Genomic DNA, 17491 nt, shown 5'->3' with positions numbered 1-17491 from the left:
CTGAAAAAAGAGAGAGAAAAGAAAAATATGAGCTTTCGCAGATTAAAACTAAGGAATTTATCTCTCTTGGTCAATTTTTATATGGAATGAAATGTTATGGCAAAATTATTGTAAATGGACAGACATTTTCTGTTTCCAGATTTTCTTAGTTGTTTAAACTATATTGCACATTTTGTGTAATGTCCCCTTTCAGGGATGATTTAGGATTTTGGTTAAGTGAGCGAATTCTTCTAATAGTTTTCTGTCATGTTGTTATTTTTGTAGTGGGAGCAATGATGCATGTTTTTTTAACAAGTTGCATACCTTAATGAAATGATATAGGATAGTGGTTAAGACACTGATCTTCTATTCTGTAGACTCATATCTGAATTTCTTGAACCTGAGTTTTTATATTGTGTGACCCTAAGCAAGACTGTTTAATGGGTGTTGTCACATTTGTTTCAGAGCATCTCTCAGAAGCATTATCGACAACAAGGTGTTTGTATAATTTTATGCTGAATCTGATAGAATGGATATGTTCATAGTTTAATTAGAAATAGGTTACTCATGTGAAAACATACTTTCATGGCTGTAGGGTGCAACAGTGTAATACAGTACATTCATTTATTAAGTGACAGAGACATTTATTTGGAAATAAGTGTACATTTTTAAATGTGAGCTAGTGTGAGGGTGGGGATGAGGATGCAGAGGACCAGAGTTTTAGGCTGTGAGTAAAAATTGGAATGCCTTTTTTGTTTACATCCCTGCTATGAGCTTCCTTGGCTTCTGCATTACTCCTGAAAAGGATATCCTTTATTTGGGGTATGAAAGTACATTTAAGAGATGGAAATTAAATCTGAGGAAAAAAAGGAGAAAAGCTTTACTCCTAGAATAAGAATATTGTGTTGACCTGCTTCCCATGAATACTACTGAATGGAACATGTTTTGATTCTGCTCCTTCCTAAAGTGTTGTCAAATTTGACACCTGGATGACTGCAGTTTGTCCAAGCCCCATTCCTGTGAAATGGTTCTGCTGAATACATTCAGTGAACTCAACTTTTTCCTAGTCTAATATGACAGTGAAGTTAGTACAGATATGTCAGAGGGGATGTGGAGGTGTCCTTCCTGCAAAAAAAAAGCTTTAGTTTCCGTTTGCTGAAAGTGGTTTTGCAGGAATGGGACTTAGAACTTGCTGTTAGTGAATCAACTTTAATCTGGTGTTCTTTCTCCCATATCAACTCTACAAATGCAGATATGTCCAGGCCTGCATTTAGATGGTCTACTGCTGTAGGCTGCTTTTTAAGAAAATATCTAATCTGCTCCGAATTGACAGCTGACTTTTAATGCTCATATGAGTAATTCCCTATCATAAAAGCCAAAGTGCAGTATCAAAGGTCAAAAAGCAACAGGGAAATGATAGGAAAAAAACACAAGTTAACAGTAATATCCGTTTTGGCAAATAATATAGTTTATTCCTACACTTCTAAATAAGTAAACTCTCAGTTAACTGGCACCCATGGGGATTGGGTAGATGCCAGATAACTGTAGTTTCTGGTTGCTTGAGAGTTACTATTAAAATAGGCCTGACTAATGCTGTACCCTATACTAATTCTTTGGTTTGACTTATTCTCAGGTTGGGGAGAGAGGGAATTTATTCCTACCTTCCTTTTTAAAATAGGTTCACAGATTCACAGGATGTTACTAGGCTATTGACCTGAGGGTATTTACAAGCCTAGCCATTAAATTCCAATATAGTACTAGAGGAGAGAGATCGTCCCTGCCCAAGGTTTTTCTAGCAAGGACTACCCATGTCCAGGAGAGAAGCCGGAAGCCGGGACCACTGATTACCGTGTCTCCTTCACCACTCCAAAGTTAAATCCTGATCGACATGAGGTTGTTCCAGGAGTTTTCTGTACTTGCAACTATATTTATGCATTTTCCGTATTTTTTGCCTTCTAATCTGATCCTTCACCTTATATAAAACTCTAAAAACATAAGGTATGTTTCTGTGGGGGGAAAACAAAGTGCAACACATGAAAATTGTACTGTATCTCTTTGATATTTTTTTGCCGGTTGCTTGAGTTCTGGTTAACTGAGAGTTTACTGTATTAGCTCTAATGCTGTGATAAAGACAAGAATACACTAGTTATGAGATATAATATGAACTGTCCATTATCAAGCACTTCATTCAGTACAGACAGCATTGTGTTAATAATTGGTCCAGTGAATGAAACTATGAATAATTGACACAATCTATTTGTGTGTTTGTCTGGGAGTATAGTGCAGAGGATTAGGGCTTTGAATTTCTATTGAGCTTCACTCTGTATTCCAGTGGTTGATTCCATTAATCTCTATTTGCTGTCCGTGTAACTTTGGGCAAGTCACTTAACCAGTTATCTCAGATTGCTCCAAAAAGAGGCTTGTGTCTAGTAGGTTTATGTAGTTAAGAAATGCATAATATTAAAAAAAACATACATTGATCTCTTCTTTTTACTTCTCTCCATTCTTATTTTTGCTAATATGTTGTCTCCTGCTTTTCTGTAGGTATAAAAGAAGTCATTTTTATGTCCGACAAGTACCATGACACTCCTGAAATGACAGCTGCCAGACGTTTGTTTGATTTAGCTGAAATTAAATATATGTAAGTCATTCAGAACATGCATGACATTTGTACAGAAATGCTGTCTTTTATATTGCAGGCTTCATAAGCTAATCTTTTACTGCTAGAAATTAATTTTAATAAGTTGGGTAAATTTGTCTGCTGGTATTACTTCTGCACATTCATTTTTGTTAGCAAAGCAATAAATTGTGCTCTGCGTTCTCATATGAGCTATAGTACTTGAAGAGGATCTGAAATGTAGTGTCACCCATGGTATTAAAGAATAACTAATCAGTACAGTAATTCCAAGCTTGAGCATACACAATTGCATATAAAACTCTTAGCACACAAAGTATTACAAGTTTTACTGAAACATAGCTGTAATGATATGATCCAGTTTCAGAAAACTAACCAGACCTTTTCTTTCTAGTATTATTGTATCATTTAGCAAAGTGTGTGTATGAATATAAAGTCACTTGCTCAACTCACCCAAGTGTAATTTACAATTACTTATGTAAAATAGCTCAAGCTGACATTTTGCTCACATTTTGATGCTCTCTTCGCATTGGAGTGAGATTATAATACTCTCTTGACAGCAATAATGTACCTTAGAAAAAGACCACGATAAATACTGTATTAAATGCCAGTGATTTTGCTTTCTCCGAGGTGTTGTGATTTTGGAGTGAGAATAATATGAGTGAACATGAAGGCCCTTTCAGTTGGGATGTATGGGGCTTGCCCTTCTGCAAAAACAAAAATGCTTTTAGCCCATTTCACATTAGTTTATAAAATGATTATGGTATTTCCATTATAAGCATGTGTGTATTCAAGCTTTTATTAAAAGGAATTCTGACTGAGCTTATGAGATGTGAGCTTGGATGCGCTGAGGAAATTTAGTGTAGCCTCCAACACACACATACACACATATATACATGTACGTAAATAGCATCATTACGTTTTCAGGAAAAGTCACTGTAATAGTGAATCATAACATCTGACTTTATCCATTTTCTGTTTTCCAATGGTCAGGCTAGATTTTTCTTATAATGGCTCTGTTCCATAAGAGGACAGGCTCAGGACTTATATGTTTGAAAGTGCTGATGCCAGTTTTATAAGAAGGAATAATTCATGATCTTTTCAGCTCTTCTCATTATGCGAGAGATTGTTGGCATTTCATTTTGTGCAGGACAAAATAACAGCTTGTGCTACATTTACTATTATTTTGACATAATACCATTTAAGCATAAATATTTTTCTCTGGAGGAATGAATAAGCTGTATTTTGACATTGGAGTAAAGATGTGTTTTTTTTTTTACCACCAGAACAACAAGTCTATAAACAAATATGTTTGTAGTAGATGAATGCCACCTGAAGATTACATTGCCCAGGGCATGTTTTGTTTATGGCAAATTGTAAGCTTGAAACTTGAGAGAATTGTCACAGATTTAATAAAGCTACGGTACTGAGACAGCTAAAAGTCCTCCCCACGGTTGGGTGGGCGTTTGAAAGACATGCGTAAATGGGCATGCCTTCGTTGCAGGTCGAGCTGGCACCTTGGCATTCTTGAAAATCTACTGCCAATCATTAGCGGACCGGAGTTCCGCTGTGGAAACCCCTAATCGGGAAAAGCCGAAAGACCAACAACAACTGAGACAGCTAAAAGCTTTTGTCTTCAAACTTTATTAGGAAATGTTTGAAGTTGTACAGAAAAAGTTGAAGTGTATAGATAGTTCAAAATCAGTGACATCAGTAGAACTGAGGGTTGTGATCAAAAAGAAAAAAAAAAGAGAAAATTGTAAAAAAAAGACTTAATCAAAGATTCATCCACACTGAATTCTGGAAAGAATTGAAAGCCCTCACCTAATTCTGCGGAAGAAAGTACTCTTTTTAATTATGATTGCTCCCAAAACAGGGATCAGAAACCATCTTCTGAAGTACTCAAAGTGCAAATACCAACCCCAGTGTTAAGATATCGAAGATTAAGGAAGTGCCTTCAACCACTGGAAGTTAGAGAACAAAAATTTCATAATTCAGTGGTGATTGAGCTAAAAAGGGCTATACTTTCTACTACGTGGCATAAATGGTTCGGTGTCTGAGCTCACTTCTGCATCAAATACAGGATGCATTACATTTATAGTCTCAATTCCTTCTCTAAGCAAACATATGGAATTCGGAATATTTTGTTAAGAGTTTTCCTAGCAGTAAATAGTCGTAGTAAATCAGTATTTAGTAGTCCTTGAATACGTTGAGCAAGGCTCTGTATGAAATCAGCACAATGATTTTTCTGGATTGCTTGTAAGCCGCCTTCAACTTCTCCGTAGACTCCGAGTAACCTTCCTCATCCAATGTCCATACCACCTAACAAAAGGAAAGCCATTTGACTCTTCCGTCAATAACACAACAATGATAGCAGGCTTTTTATATTATTCCAAAAAGCATACTTTTTTTTTTTTTTTTTTTTTTTAGTATAAAGCAAGCTGACTCATTGAGAAAGGTCTCTGTACTTCATTCTGGAAAATAAAATTAATAATAAAAGTGGTGTACATCATTCCAGGTTACATACGAGTCAGTACAGCCAACAGAACTGTGATGTGGTATATTACCAGACAAAGGGCTGCCAAATCTTTCTGTTCAGAGACGCTTCTAACTTGCCATTGGGAAATTCATCACAGTCTGCATATTACAGCAGTGCTTCTTCCAAAACTACAGAACTATCTTGCAGATGTACTGAGCAGGCAAGCAATTTTTGGCTCATGAAGGCAAACTAGAACACAAACTTTGGGGGCACTACAGTTGCAGGGCATGCCAGAGATGGAACTTTTTCCCCATTTCTCATAAAAATCAACTCCAAACATTTTACTGTCTACCTCAGTAGACCATTATAAAACAGATGTTTTCTCATCCCCATAGGCTCAAAATTTACTTGATGCCTTTCCTCCATTAGTTGTGATACAAACAGTACTATTCAACACAAAGACAGAGCTAACTTTATTTTTAATAGTGGTCTTTTGGCCAGTATAACTGTGGTTCTCTCTCTTAAGAAAGTCGTCCTTCCTTCTCATCTCCTTGTCCTTGACCCTTCCATCTGCACATGCGCAGCACACCCAGCCCCAGAGTAAAGTGGTACACCCTAACATCAAGACACCTGGAAGACAGAATTTTCTTACATTATAGTGGCTTTTTTCCCCAGCCAAATATTCAGCATTCTAAAGGAAGCCAAAATATCTAATTGGATCCCAGGAACTACCGTCCCATCAGTCTGATGAGCCTGATCTGCAAGGCCATGGAACATATTATCTTGGAACTTATAAACAAGGACATTGGCAACCTTCAAACACTGGACCACACCCAGTTTGGGTTCGTGAAAGGCCGATCTTGCCTCCTGAACCTGATCGACAACTTCAAATCAGTCTCCAGAGCCATGGACGAGGGGGAAGGTGGTTCACACAGCCTACTTGGACCTCGCCAAGGTTTTCAACACTATCCCCCACTCTGGAATCATAGATAAACTTACTAAGCTGGGCATTAATCCCTACATCACTTGATGGGTTGCAAACTGGCTTAATGACAGAACACACACTGTAAAAGTAGCCAACTCCAAATCCAGCTCCAGACAAGTGGTGTACTGCAGGATTCTGTCCTGGGACCACTCTTGTTTTCATCTACTTCTCTGAAGTACAGGCCAACACTAAGGGACTCTGGCTTACAGTGTTTGCAGATGACTGCCAGCTGGGAGCCATTACTGAATCCCCAAATGATGTGGATATACTACAAAAGGGCCTTAATGAAACAGATGCCTAGTGCCAGAGCCATGGGCTCAAGCTAAATGCCAAAAAATGTATAGTTGCCCCCTTTGGGAAAAGCCACGTACCTGTTAACTACCACATATGTGGGGCAGTACACTAAACACCAAAAGTGTGATGAGACGTAGGGACACAGGTGGACCATGGTCTCACCTTTGATAACCACATAGCCACAACAGTTAGAAAATCCTTCTACGTGGCACACCTCATCACTAAGGGCTTTTCATCTAGAAAAAAGGAAGTCATTGTCCCTCTGTACTCATCCCTCATTAGACCCTTTATAGAATGCAATGCCTTGTTTGGTATGTACCTCACAAGACATCCGCGACAAATAGAAAGGCCGCAGAAATACCTCACAGAAAGAATCACAGGCCAAAACCAGATGCCTTATGCTGACCATCTAAAGAAACTCCAGCTATACTCTGTCGCATATCGCCTACTGAGAGGCGATCTCTGCCTAACATACAAGGCCATGTCAAATCCAGAGTTGTTGGACATGCTGCACTTAAAGAAATCCCAATCCCTCTGAGCCACACGCTCTAGGGATCTTAACCTTGTCATCACGATGAATAGAACATGCTGGAGGGATAGGTTCCTGACGCAGAGACTCCCCATACTTTGGAATAGGCTGCCCATACATGTCAGGCAGAGCACCTCAATGGCCCTCTTCAAGAGGAACCTTGACGATTGGATGGGAGATAGGAAATTCACCCCGGGGATCACATCAGTAGCCCTGCTAGACAGGAGTCCAGGAAAGTAAATAATTGTGGGAAGCAATAGCCAGGGAATCATTATGGCTAAGCTTGTATAGGCCCTAGGGCCGATAGCCTAGTATGTACCTATGAACCTATGTTACCTGCAAAAGTGAACATTTTTGTTTTGTCATCTGTCACAAAGTGATTTAGGTCCCTTCAACTGTCTAGTTCCAAGAATACTAATTACTGAAATCATATTTTCAAATGTAACTTAGCCTAGTTTTGCTTTTTCTGCATGTATACTAGCCTTTAGGCAAGTAACAGCAACAATCTGTTTAAACCTTCTTAAAAGGCATCTTTCACCTAACATATCCAAAAAGGCATATTTTTCCCTGGAACCTAAAATTCATGCTGCAGAAGTTACAATTACTCCCCTTGAACCATGAGATGCAGTGGACCTAAAGTGCCTGTTTTGAAAAACTCACTGTTGTACCATCAAGGATATGGATGTTAAAATTGCAAGCTGTCATGTGCAAGCTAATTTATATAGATTTTCAGAGCAAAGGGTGTCTTTGAAACAAATCCCTCTTTTAATCCAAATATAGATTTTAGTATCAATAGTTGGCAGGGGTATGGATTCAAATTTCAGGTTTGCTGCTGTAAATGAATCGTCCCTTAGAAGAATATAGTATAGGCTCATAGGTAAGAATTAGGCAGTCAGTTTACAGACATTGCAAGCCTAGTCAGTAACCAATATTCAAAAGTTCCCTCCAGCTTCAAGTTGGGCAGTACAAGGTAAACCAGTGAAGAATTTGAGCCTGTTCAAGCAGTTATCTAGGTCTGCCTTAATGTTGTCACGGGTGTAAATGTACTTAACATGTAGTGAAAGTATATTTCAAAGGTGGGGCGTAAGTTAGGATATAAATCTAACATGGCAACGTGTCTTATCTGTTGATAATGGTTTAATTCATTTAACCTGGTATCTGAGGAACCATTTGTTCTGTGAAGGAACAGAAGGTCAAAGATGGTTAAATCTTTAATGGCTGGAAAGGCTAGAGACTGACACCACAGAGTAATTTATAAGAAAGTGAGTGTAGAGAGAGGATTGCCAGTCTGTTCTGATAACTGAGATTCTTGAGGTCACTGATCTTTTTAGATAGAAACCACTGGAATGTCCTTCCTTAGATCACAGTTGCATTATTCCAAACTATTGGGTTATCTTGCACAATAACTTGGGCGTTTGCCCAGGGTTCCAAAGCTTTCCACAGAGCCATAAATCCAGTGTATGATCTATGCCCATGGGCGTAAGGATACCTAAGTGGACGTATGAATGTAAAACCACAGTCCAAATGCAGATATCACACCCATTGGTCAGTTCTACATGTGATTGTAGTACTGTTGGCCTTCACTTGTTCAGATACGTGCCCTGTTGGGGAACCTTCCTTATTTTTTCTCAGTTGCATTGCTGTTTGTTGCTGTATTAGAGGTCCACTAGGAGGGGAAGTTGCAATTGTAGTAGGCAGATTCCTTACAAGGTTTTCCACTCCTAGTGTCTTTTCTGTTTAGGTACATTGCACTACTGCAAAGATTGTAAGATCGGTCAGTTCTTTTTCTCAAAGATCTTAAAAACACAGCTACTAAACTCCTGCTTGGAAAACAAGCACCTTAAGCACCTTACCCAAGCATAGATAGTGGACCCTTCCACCCTGACATCCCATCCAGACAAAAAAAATGTTTAAAAGTCTTAGGGCAGATATTATGACTGCCCATTCAGACTTGGACGTACCGGCAGAGGTTTCAGGACCTATGGAATACCCGATGCCTACTCCGATGCCAGTATCATGACCCCAACAGAGGTAGGCATGCCTATCAACTGTCCATATTTTAGCAGAATGTCCAGATTTTTTGCTTCATATTTTTACTGTGTTTCTCAAAAAAATTTGGTTTTCTGGCCAATTACTGAGGACTGAACTTATTAAATAATGACATACATTTGAGATCCAGACTTCATATCCTTCAGAAAATGCATGCTAACATAAATCCTGTTGTTCTAGCAACCTTCTAAATTTATAAGAGCAGTATTTAAAACCTGCCCCTATTTTTGGACCTTTGCCCCCACCTTTATTTTAGTCTTTGTCCAGATTTCTTGCTCTAAGATGTTGGTGGTATGGAGGCCAGTATGGCATCTGAAGTTTGTACGTCCAAAATGACTGACGCTAGATGATGATGAGAAGGGAAAACCCTGTTTAACAATTTCAGAAGGTCTCAAAGACATTCTGCATATCCTCTTCAGAGAAGAAATTCTCAGGTCGCTCACTGAGGTATGGAACCTCAGTATTTGGTCAAAGCAGACTTTGCACCGAGAACACAAAACATCCAAGGAAAAGGAGAGGATGGATTTTTCTCAGATCCTGTTTAAGATCATAATGACACTCGGGCCACCATCCTTTGCAGGGCCTCTACCCACTTCTATTTCTCCTCCCACTCCCTGAAAGAGACACTTAGAATCTTCTGAGGATAAAGAAGCTGAATCAGATCAGAGGAGTACTCATTGACCTACTCCCAGATCCATTAGCCAGGCTAATTGGCCTTTCTCAGTTTAATTTCTCCAGGTCCTTTGGGTTTCTAATATCATGACAGGATTGGGACCCTATTACTATGTCAGAGTATGATTAAAGATCATGAAATTAGCACTGTTTCAGTATTCATTGTTAGCTAAAAGGACTGTTTGCAGCACACACAATGCACCCAGGACTGAATTGTTCTGTAAATCATAAGAAGTTGTGTGCATTGGTAGCATATCTAAGTACGACTGTGAATTCTTTTTTATTAGTGTGACACTGTCAGCCCAGCTATCTAGAATTTTGTAAATAATCAAATGTCATTTGTGAATATTAATATGATTCATATGCTTGTCTTACAAATGTAAGAGAACTATATGTTAGGTGTATATTAAACTACTGGTGCAGAAGTGTATTTTGAACAGGGGTTGCACAGTACAGAGCTTCAAGGATGTTTCTGTAGTGTACCCTACTGGAAAAGAACAAAATATATATACCTATACAAATGTATGTTTTAACAGTAGAAGCTGTAACATACAGAGGTAACTTGCAAAACTTAAAGAAAATAAGTTAAAATTAAAGTGTTTTATGAATGTGTTATCTCTCAGTTTCAGCTCAGCAGCAGACACAATGTCTAGAGCTAGAAGTATTTGTATTGTCTTGAAACATAAATAATTACTAGGTTTCAAATGTAAAAGTGTTAATTGTTTTATGACTTCCAGTTCTGGACAAATGTCTGAGTGATATGTACTTTTAACACAGAGATGTTAGTTTCTGTTAGCCTGGGGACTGAAGGCAGGTGACAGAGTGATGTCATCCAAGCTGACCCAGCAGTAATGTTTGATAGTAATTTAAGAACTCTTTATGAGAGAGATTGTGAATTTTGTATTTTGTCTTTGACCTGAAAACATCCATCATTAGCACTTCTGCCTGCTTGTTGTCTGTGTAAGTAAGACTTATGGCATAGTATTTCTCTTAGATATAGGTAGGACTGTAGTAAAGATTAGTTTAGATGGTTTCTGTATTCATTTGAGACTCCTGCAGTGTTGTTTTGAAGTAGTTCCTGTGATTCTGAACTCTGCAATTACTATGTTGTTTGAGTATTGTCTTGTTCTTTCAGTATTTATTATTAAATATATTTATACCTATCTTTGTGACTGATATTTGTGAGACATATTTAAGCTCTTAGAATACTTGCATATGTATTTGGTGACACTGTACAGGACACTCCTAAATAGCTTTGCTCTTGGTCACACCTACCATTTGGATAATAGTAACATTACACAGTAAGATTGATCACCCTTTTGAAAGGACCTTAAAGTAGCTGATAAGGGGTTCTGGTGGCAGTGATAACTACCTTATGGTCTGGGCAGAAGGGGGCATAGCTAGTAAACCTGTGCCAGCCTTTCCCAGGTGTGTGTGTATAAATCAAATCTCAAAGTGTGTGTATGTCAGCTACTTGGGCAGGGACACAAAGCACTGGTTGTACATAGAGAGTGTTGGGAGGACTTGGCTTAGAGCCCTGGCTAAGGACTCAACTCTATAGCTGTGTCACTGGGGAGTCTTATTGGCGATCTGGAGAAAGAGGGAGAAACCATCCCCAGACTGACTTGTACTTTACTGTGTGTGTACTTGTCATCCACTCATTGTGTACACCCCTCACTGTTGCCAGTGGTGACGATTGAGGCTCCTTGATTACTGGGCCAGTGTGGGGGCATCACAATTAGACCTGTTAATCCTACTGCTGCTGGAACTGCCTGGGTATCCTTCATCCATATTGCCCTCATTTCTGCCTGCAGATCCTGGTATTTTATGACTTTTTGTCTCTGTGTGTGGGTAAGACACTGTAATTGCTGGATGTAGCAATTTTAATGATCTTCTTTGGTCTTTTTTTCATGGACTAATATATCTATTTTTCTTGCATGTATTTTTGAACTGTTGTTAGTGGGTGATCCCATGTGATATAAATGTAATCATTCTGTACAATGCTTTGTGGTTCAAGTTTCCAGTGCTTTTCATCTACTTCATTATTGTAATGTCTCCACAATACCCAGTGCAATTGTACCTTTTAGTATACCGGCTGTGATGCCCGTGCCCTGGCCCAGCAATCAAGGAGCCTCAGTCATCACGACTAACATCAGAGGGGGCGTCTCATATATGAAGAAAGGATAACAAATACACACAGTAAAGTGCAATTTCCCTTAAGAGCACACAGAGATCACAGTCAGTCCGGGGCTGGTTGCTCTCTTGCTGTCCAGGTCCCCAATAAGACTACCCACTGGCACAGCTATAGAGTCCAGATCTCAGCCTAGCTGGGCAAGCTAAAATCTGCAGCACTCTCTCTGTCCAACCAGTGCTTCGTGTCCCTGCCCAAGTAGCTGACACACACACACTTTGAGATAAGAGTTTACACAACCACACAGATACTTCTGGGGAAGGCTGGCACAGGTTCTCCAGATATACCCACTTTTACCCAGACTGTACGGTAGTAATTACTGCCACCACCCAGCTAACATTATCAGCTACCCAAAGGCCATTAAAAGGGTGTCCAATTATTACTGTGCAATATTATTATCCATTTGGTAGATGTGACTAATCAGTCAAGGCTTATTAGAGTGGCTATGTACAATAAACTCTGTAAATATGCAATGTACTCTAGAGCTTAACTTATCTCTACACAAACCAGCCACAGTTAAAAGGTTTTAAAATATTTAATAATAAATAATTAAAACCATAAGACAATACTTTCTATTACACAGTGCTAGTCAAAAGAGTTCAGAGATCACACAGAAATACTTAAAATAAATCAGCAGTGCAGTTCTGACATCACAGAAAAACACTTAGTCTAAACTTTCTAATTCCTAGCTTTTGCTACAAGAAAACATACTTCTAACATACTACTTACCTAGAGAGCATAAGGCAGTGCTGAGTTGGATAGTCAGACACAATGCTTAATAATCTCTGGTTCTCACTGTTTAAATTGAAACTGTAGTTCTGCTAAAACATTGCATCATCTTTTTACACTTCCTGGAGTTCCCAGGCTGACAGAAACTGCATTTACATTCTTTTACACTTAGAGCAATAAAGGACATTCCATATGTAAATTCTGGTCATTAACTTTAGCCTTAAAACAATAGCCAGGATGCTTACTCCAGACTCATCGACTCCAAATTCTAACTTCAAAGGAACAGACATAAAGTAATTTTAATTTCAAAGGACCAACAAGAAATGCTTGACATAGCTTTCTTTACAGCAGAGGGCAATGTTGCCACATTGTTTTAAGTTCCACAAGCCTGTGATTCGCATTCATATTTACAAATGATAGAATAATGTATAAAATTCTATCTGGCTAGGCTGGCAGCCTTCACCCATCGCTACCAGTCTTCACACCGGCCCTCTGCCATGAATATGTTACACCTGTCCACAACTGTGCAACTGTCTCCAGTTCTTTTTTTTACAAAACCTGCATTTGTCTGTTTCTCCATTGTGTTCGTTGAACTTGTAAACCAGCATGTACATAGTCCACTATCCTGGGCTGCCATTATTAACCTTTCATTTTTTTGGTTTCACTTCAGCTCTTAATTATTCTGCATCAAATCCTGATTGACATGAGGTTGTTCCAGGAGATCTCTGTACTTGTACAATATTTCTGCATTTTCCCCATTTCTTTCCTTCTTATCTTATCCTTCTTGTGTTCTTTCTTTGTTTTTTGGCACATTCAGTTGCTGTCTGATTTTTATATATCTGGTTTGATTTCTGTTCTTGCAAAGAAGTCTTATACTTCCTCTCGACATGTTTAAAAACGTTCACTGTTTTGGATCTGATGAGATCAGCAGATATATAGCCATCCCCATGACTGCAGATCTGTATGTGTAATCAGTTTTGAGGAGGCCCATACCCCCTTCAGACCTACACATATATAACCTTGATATGCACTGATTTTTATGTAACTCTGATAAGCATGAAGCATTTTTTTTTGTTTTCCTGTGCAACTGATCCATTACATCTTTGGGGCCAGTCAGTCACCCTAAAACTGCAAGGTAGAACAGGAAGAGCAAATTAGTTTATAGCTTGGATTTTATTCATAGATGTCAGTTGTTTTCAGCATTAGTTTGTCTTCTGAAATATTCCTTAATGAGTTTTATTTGCATTTGTTCAAATTTTATTGCTGATCCTTCATCAATTCCCAAATATTTGTACAGTTTCTCCTGCTCAAGTGCCTTTATATCACATTCCTGTCCCAGATTTCTGTCTTGGTACTGCAGCTTTCCTGCTTTTTTTCACATTTAGTTTGAGACCATTGTCCTTGCACCAGTTGTTAACATTGTCTAACCCATGCTGGAGCAATTGTGAATCAGAGGAAGATTGAGTAACAACTCCCAGTGTATAGTTATCTGCAGACTTAATTAACCATAGGCCAGGAGTTGGCCTAAAGATCTGAGAGATAGATGCCAAATAGGAAAAAGCCCAACATTGAGTTCTGTAGTATACCATTGGTAGCTTTTTTGCTTTTAGAAATGGCACCACTGTTTCTATATACATGGGTTGTGTCAGACTTGGAGATAGTTAACTATCCACTGCACAAAATAAGGATCTATGTTCAGAGCAACAAGTTTGTCAATATGACTCTAAAGTGACATGTTGAAGTTGAGAATGCATTTATGCTATCTACAAAAAATGCCTAAACATCTGTTATTGTAATAATAAAAATGCGAATACATAACCTCAGATAAAATAATGCACTGTAAAACTACCATTTTCATTCCTTCATACAAGAGCTTGACAATATTGTATTTATTTATTCATTGACATTTGGTTACCAGGAAAGTCCGACTGGGTAGGAGCCCATTTTCAGAGAAGGCCCGGGAGGAAAAGCTCCAAATTATCACAAAACATTTTAAGAGCAATAATTTTACATTCTTCAAAAATAAAACAAAATCATGTGCAGTTTAAATAATTATAACAAATTAGACATAATATAAAAACATTGGTTAAAATCAATACAAGTTATGACGATCATTTAATTTTTAGAGAAATTTTAGATAGTTTATTTGGACATTAAAGGTAAGCTAATCTAATACAAATAGGAATTGCAGTATGAAGTGAGGGAAAAACAGGCTTATGGTATATTTAGAAAGAATGTCAGGGAAGAGAATTAGATAGCAGTAAAGAAGTAAGTGAAGAAGGGAGAGTAAGGAGAGGTACAAGGAATGAAAAGATGCTTGTTTATTAAGGATATAGTTTATCCTGGATTTGAGCAAGAACAGAGCCAGATTTTAGCAAGGAAGGCCACTTGTACTTTGTAAGCTAATATTCTGTCAGCTTTAATAACATTCAGGGTTGAGTTTGTCCCAATTTGATGTTTTGCAAAACTTTGTTGTCCCATGTCTGTGCTTAACGTAACTGACCTTACAAATTATTACAAGGAAATGATGCGAGACGTGTGACAGGTCCCTACTCTGGTCCAGCAATCAAGGAGATTCACTCCTCACCATTGACTCTGGTGAGGGATGGTCACTAAGAGCAAAGATGGATTCACACATTATTTTAAGATGCAGCTCCCTGCACCAAGCACAATTTCCCTTAAGAACACATAGGGAGCATGCTCCAGACATGGCTCTCTTTCTCTCTCCAGACCCACACAAAACTCCACACTGACCACTTTGGAGCTCTGTGTCCCTGTTCCTAGCAGCTGACACACACACACTTGGATATTTGAGTTTCACACACATATACACACCTGAGATTAGCTGGCACAGATTTACTAGCTGTGCCCCTTTCTGCTCAGACTCTCAGGTAATCACACTGCCACCAGTCAGCTACCCCAAGGCTCTTACAAAGAGTACCCAATTCTACTGTGTAATTAATACTAATACAAATGGTAGGATGTGACCAAAGCAGCAAGGTTTTCGGGAGCGGCCACAGTGTCAGTAAAACAAACATAAGTACTCTGAAGATGTTAAAAGTATTCTCTAAAGGGCCAGCCACAATGACATATATTAAAATAGCTAATGATTAATAAAACAGAAAACAGGAGAATATGTAATACAATAAACAACAGAGCTTCATCCACAGAAATATAAAAAATACTACAGTTGGATAGATGTTCTTCGTGTTTCACTGTTGCAGTCATTACATTTGGGTTATCTGCTTGCAGTAGCCCTCAGTCGGCCTGATTAACAAAGTCTTTGGTCCTGCGTTGGTTGCTGTCTCTTCTTCCGTGACGTCAGGTCGTCAGGTGTATAAAGCATGCAGCCGACACCATTACATCAGTCTTTCTTGCCGTGCGGTGCCCAAAGCAGAAGCAGTTCGCAAGTGCCAGTCGGCCAACTCCTGAAATTTTTGTTTTCGAGTTTCAGAACCGAGGTCTTCAACTAAAGCTAAATACCCCGTTGGGGAAACTTTTTCTTGCTCCTTACCGATGTCAGTAAAAGTTAATAATTGCATTTCTTTTGGAAAGCAAATACCTCACAAAGATTTTCATTCGTACTGTATTCCTTGCCTAGGCCCTGACCACGATGTGCCTTGCTGTTGGTTTTGTGCTTTATTTAATCAACGCACTAGCCATTGTCGGTATATTTTTGCCTCTAAATATTTTGGTTCTTGGTTCAATTATTCAGAAATGTCATCGGTTAGCCATCCAACTACCGGTATTCCGAAATAACGCAAAGATAAAGACAGAGACAGGCCGCCTAGGTTCAAAGCTGCCAACGATGCTTCTCCTAAGCCAGTCGCCAGTTCACCGGTATTCACTGAGGCACTTTCGCAGCCCCTGATACCCTCTACTTCTGATTCACAGGCCTCTACTGAGACCCATTCGGAGTCCGGTATGCCGCGAGATGCTTCAACTGTGAAACTTGCGGATGTCTCTACCTTGGATGGGTCCAAAGCCGCTGTGCAGGCACCGGCTTCTGGGGTTGTATTCAGGCCTACAGACTTGCATATTAAGCCAACACCTCCTTCTTCTTTAAGGCCTAAACCTCGAACCATGACTAAGAAACTGACGCCCAGGCCGCATGTTCAGGCCTCTATGCCTAAAAAACAAATGATAAGAATGACTGAAGATCTTATAACTCTAATCAGGGGAAGCCAACCCCCCCCCCCCCCGTCTAAGAGACCTAGAACTGAATTTGTTTATGAATCTTCTGACCAGGATTCTGATTTTTCTGATTTTTCTGATTCTGATGATCTGGATTTACCCTTATCTGCTTATGAGGATTCTGATGTAGAGGACTCTATTCCCTCTGCTTCCCCTCCAGAGAATTTTTTTTTGGTAAAACCTTGCACACTGTAAGGGAGCATTTCCACTGGGAAAGCCAGGACTTTTCTGATTCAAAAAAGAGGCTTAGGGATTTCTTACTCCTGCCTCAGCATAGGCCTTTAGCTATACCTCCTGTACTAGACATTGTTGATGATGCCTTTTCGGAATCTAGTTTGGCCCCTGATTCCTTGCCTCCTGCTCCCAGAAAACCTGATAGATATTATAGGGTCCCTGATTCTCACAAGTTCCTTTTTAAAAATCCTATTGCAGATCCATAGACTATTTCACAGGGACCCAAGGGCATTAAGGCTTCTACTGCTAAAAATCCTACCACATCTGATAGAGACTCCAGGACGCTGGATAGATGGGTTAAGAAGGTTTACACTTCTGCAACCTTGGCCATTAGGGCCTTAAACTGTCAGTTTCATATGTTAAAGTATCAACAACATGTTATTGGATTGCTTAAACAGAAAATGATGTTGATTCCTGATTGTGCTGAAAATAAAGAATTATAGGATTTAATGCATTCCGCTGAACAGATTGGAAAACACACTTTGCAATGTGGATTTGATTCATTAGAGGCCTCTTGCAGG

The 17491-nt window shown here is 39.0% G+C and overlaps 1 protein-coding gene across 4 annotated transcripts in view; it reads left to right on the top strand.

The window, feature by feature from the left end:
• Window positions 1–17491, top strand: part of DCTD (dCMP deaminase) — a 1602421-nt gene that overhangs the window by 874690 nt on the left and 710240 nt on the right. For all 4 annotated transcript variants that reach the window (XM_044062542.1, XM_044062543.1, XM_044062540.1 and 1 more), the window contains exon 5: window positions 2524–2620. In XM_044062542.1, the coding sequence (XP_043918477.1) occupies window positions 2524–2620 (97 nt within the window). The remainder of the gene's footprint in view (window positions 1–2523; window positions 2621–17491) is intronic.

This window comes from Protopterus annectens, chromosome 2.part1 (assembly GCF_019279795.1).
Source record: "Protopterus annectens isolate FY-2018-M chromosome 2.part1, PAN1.0, whole genome shotgun sequence".
NCBI classification, from domain to species: domain Eukaryota; kingdom Metazoa; phylum Chordata; order Ceratodontiformes; family Protopteridae; genus Protopterus; species Protopterus annectens.
Note: the sequence above shows the minus strand (reverse complement) of the source record. Positions and strands in the feature narration are given on the sequence as shown.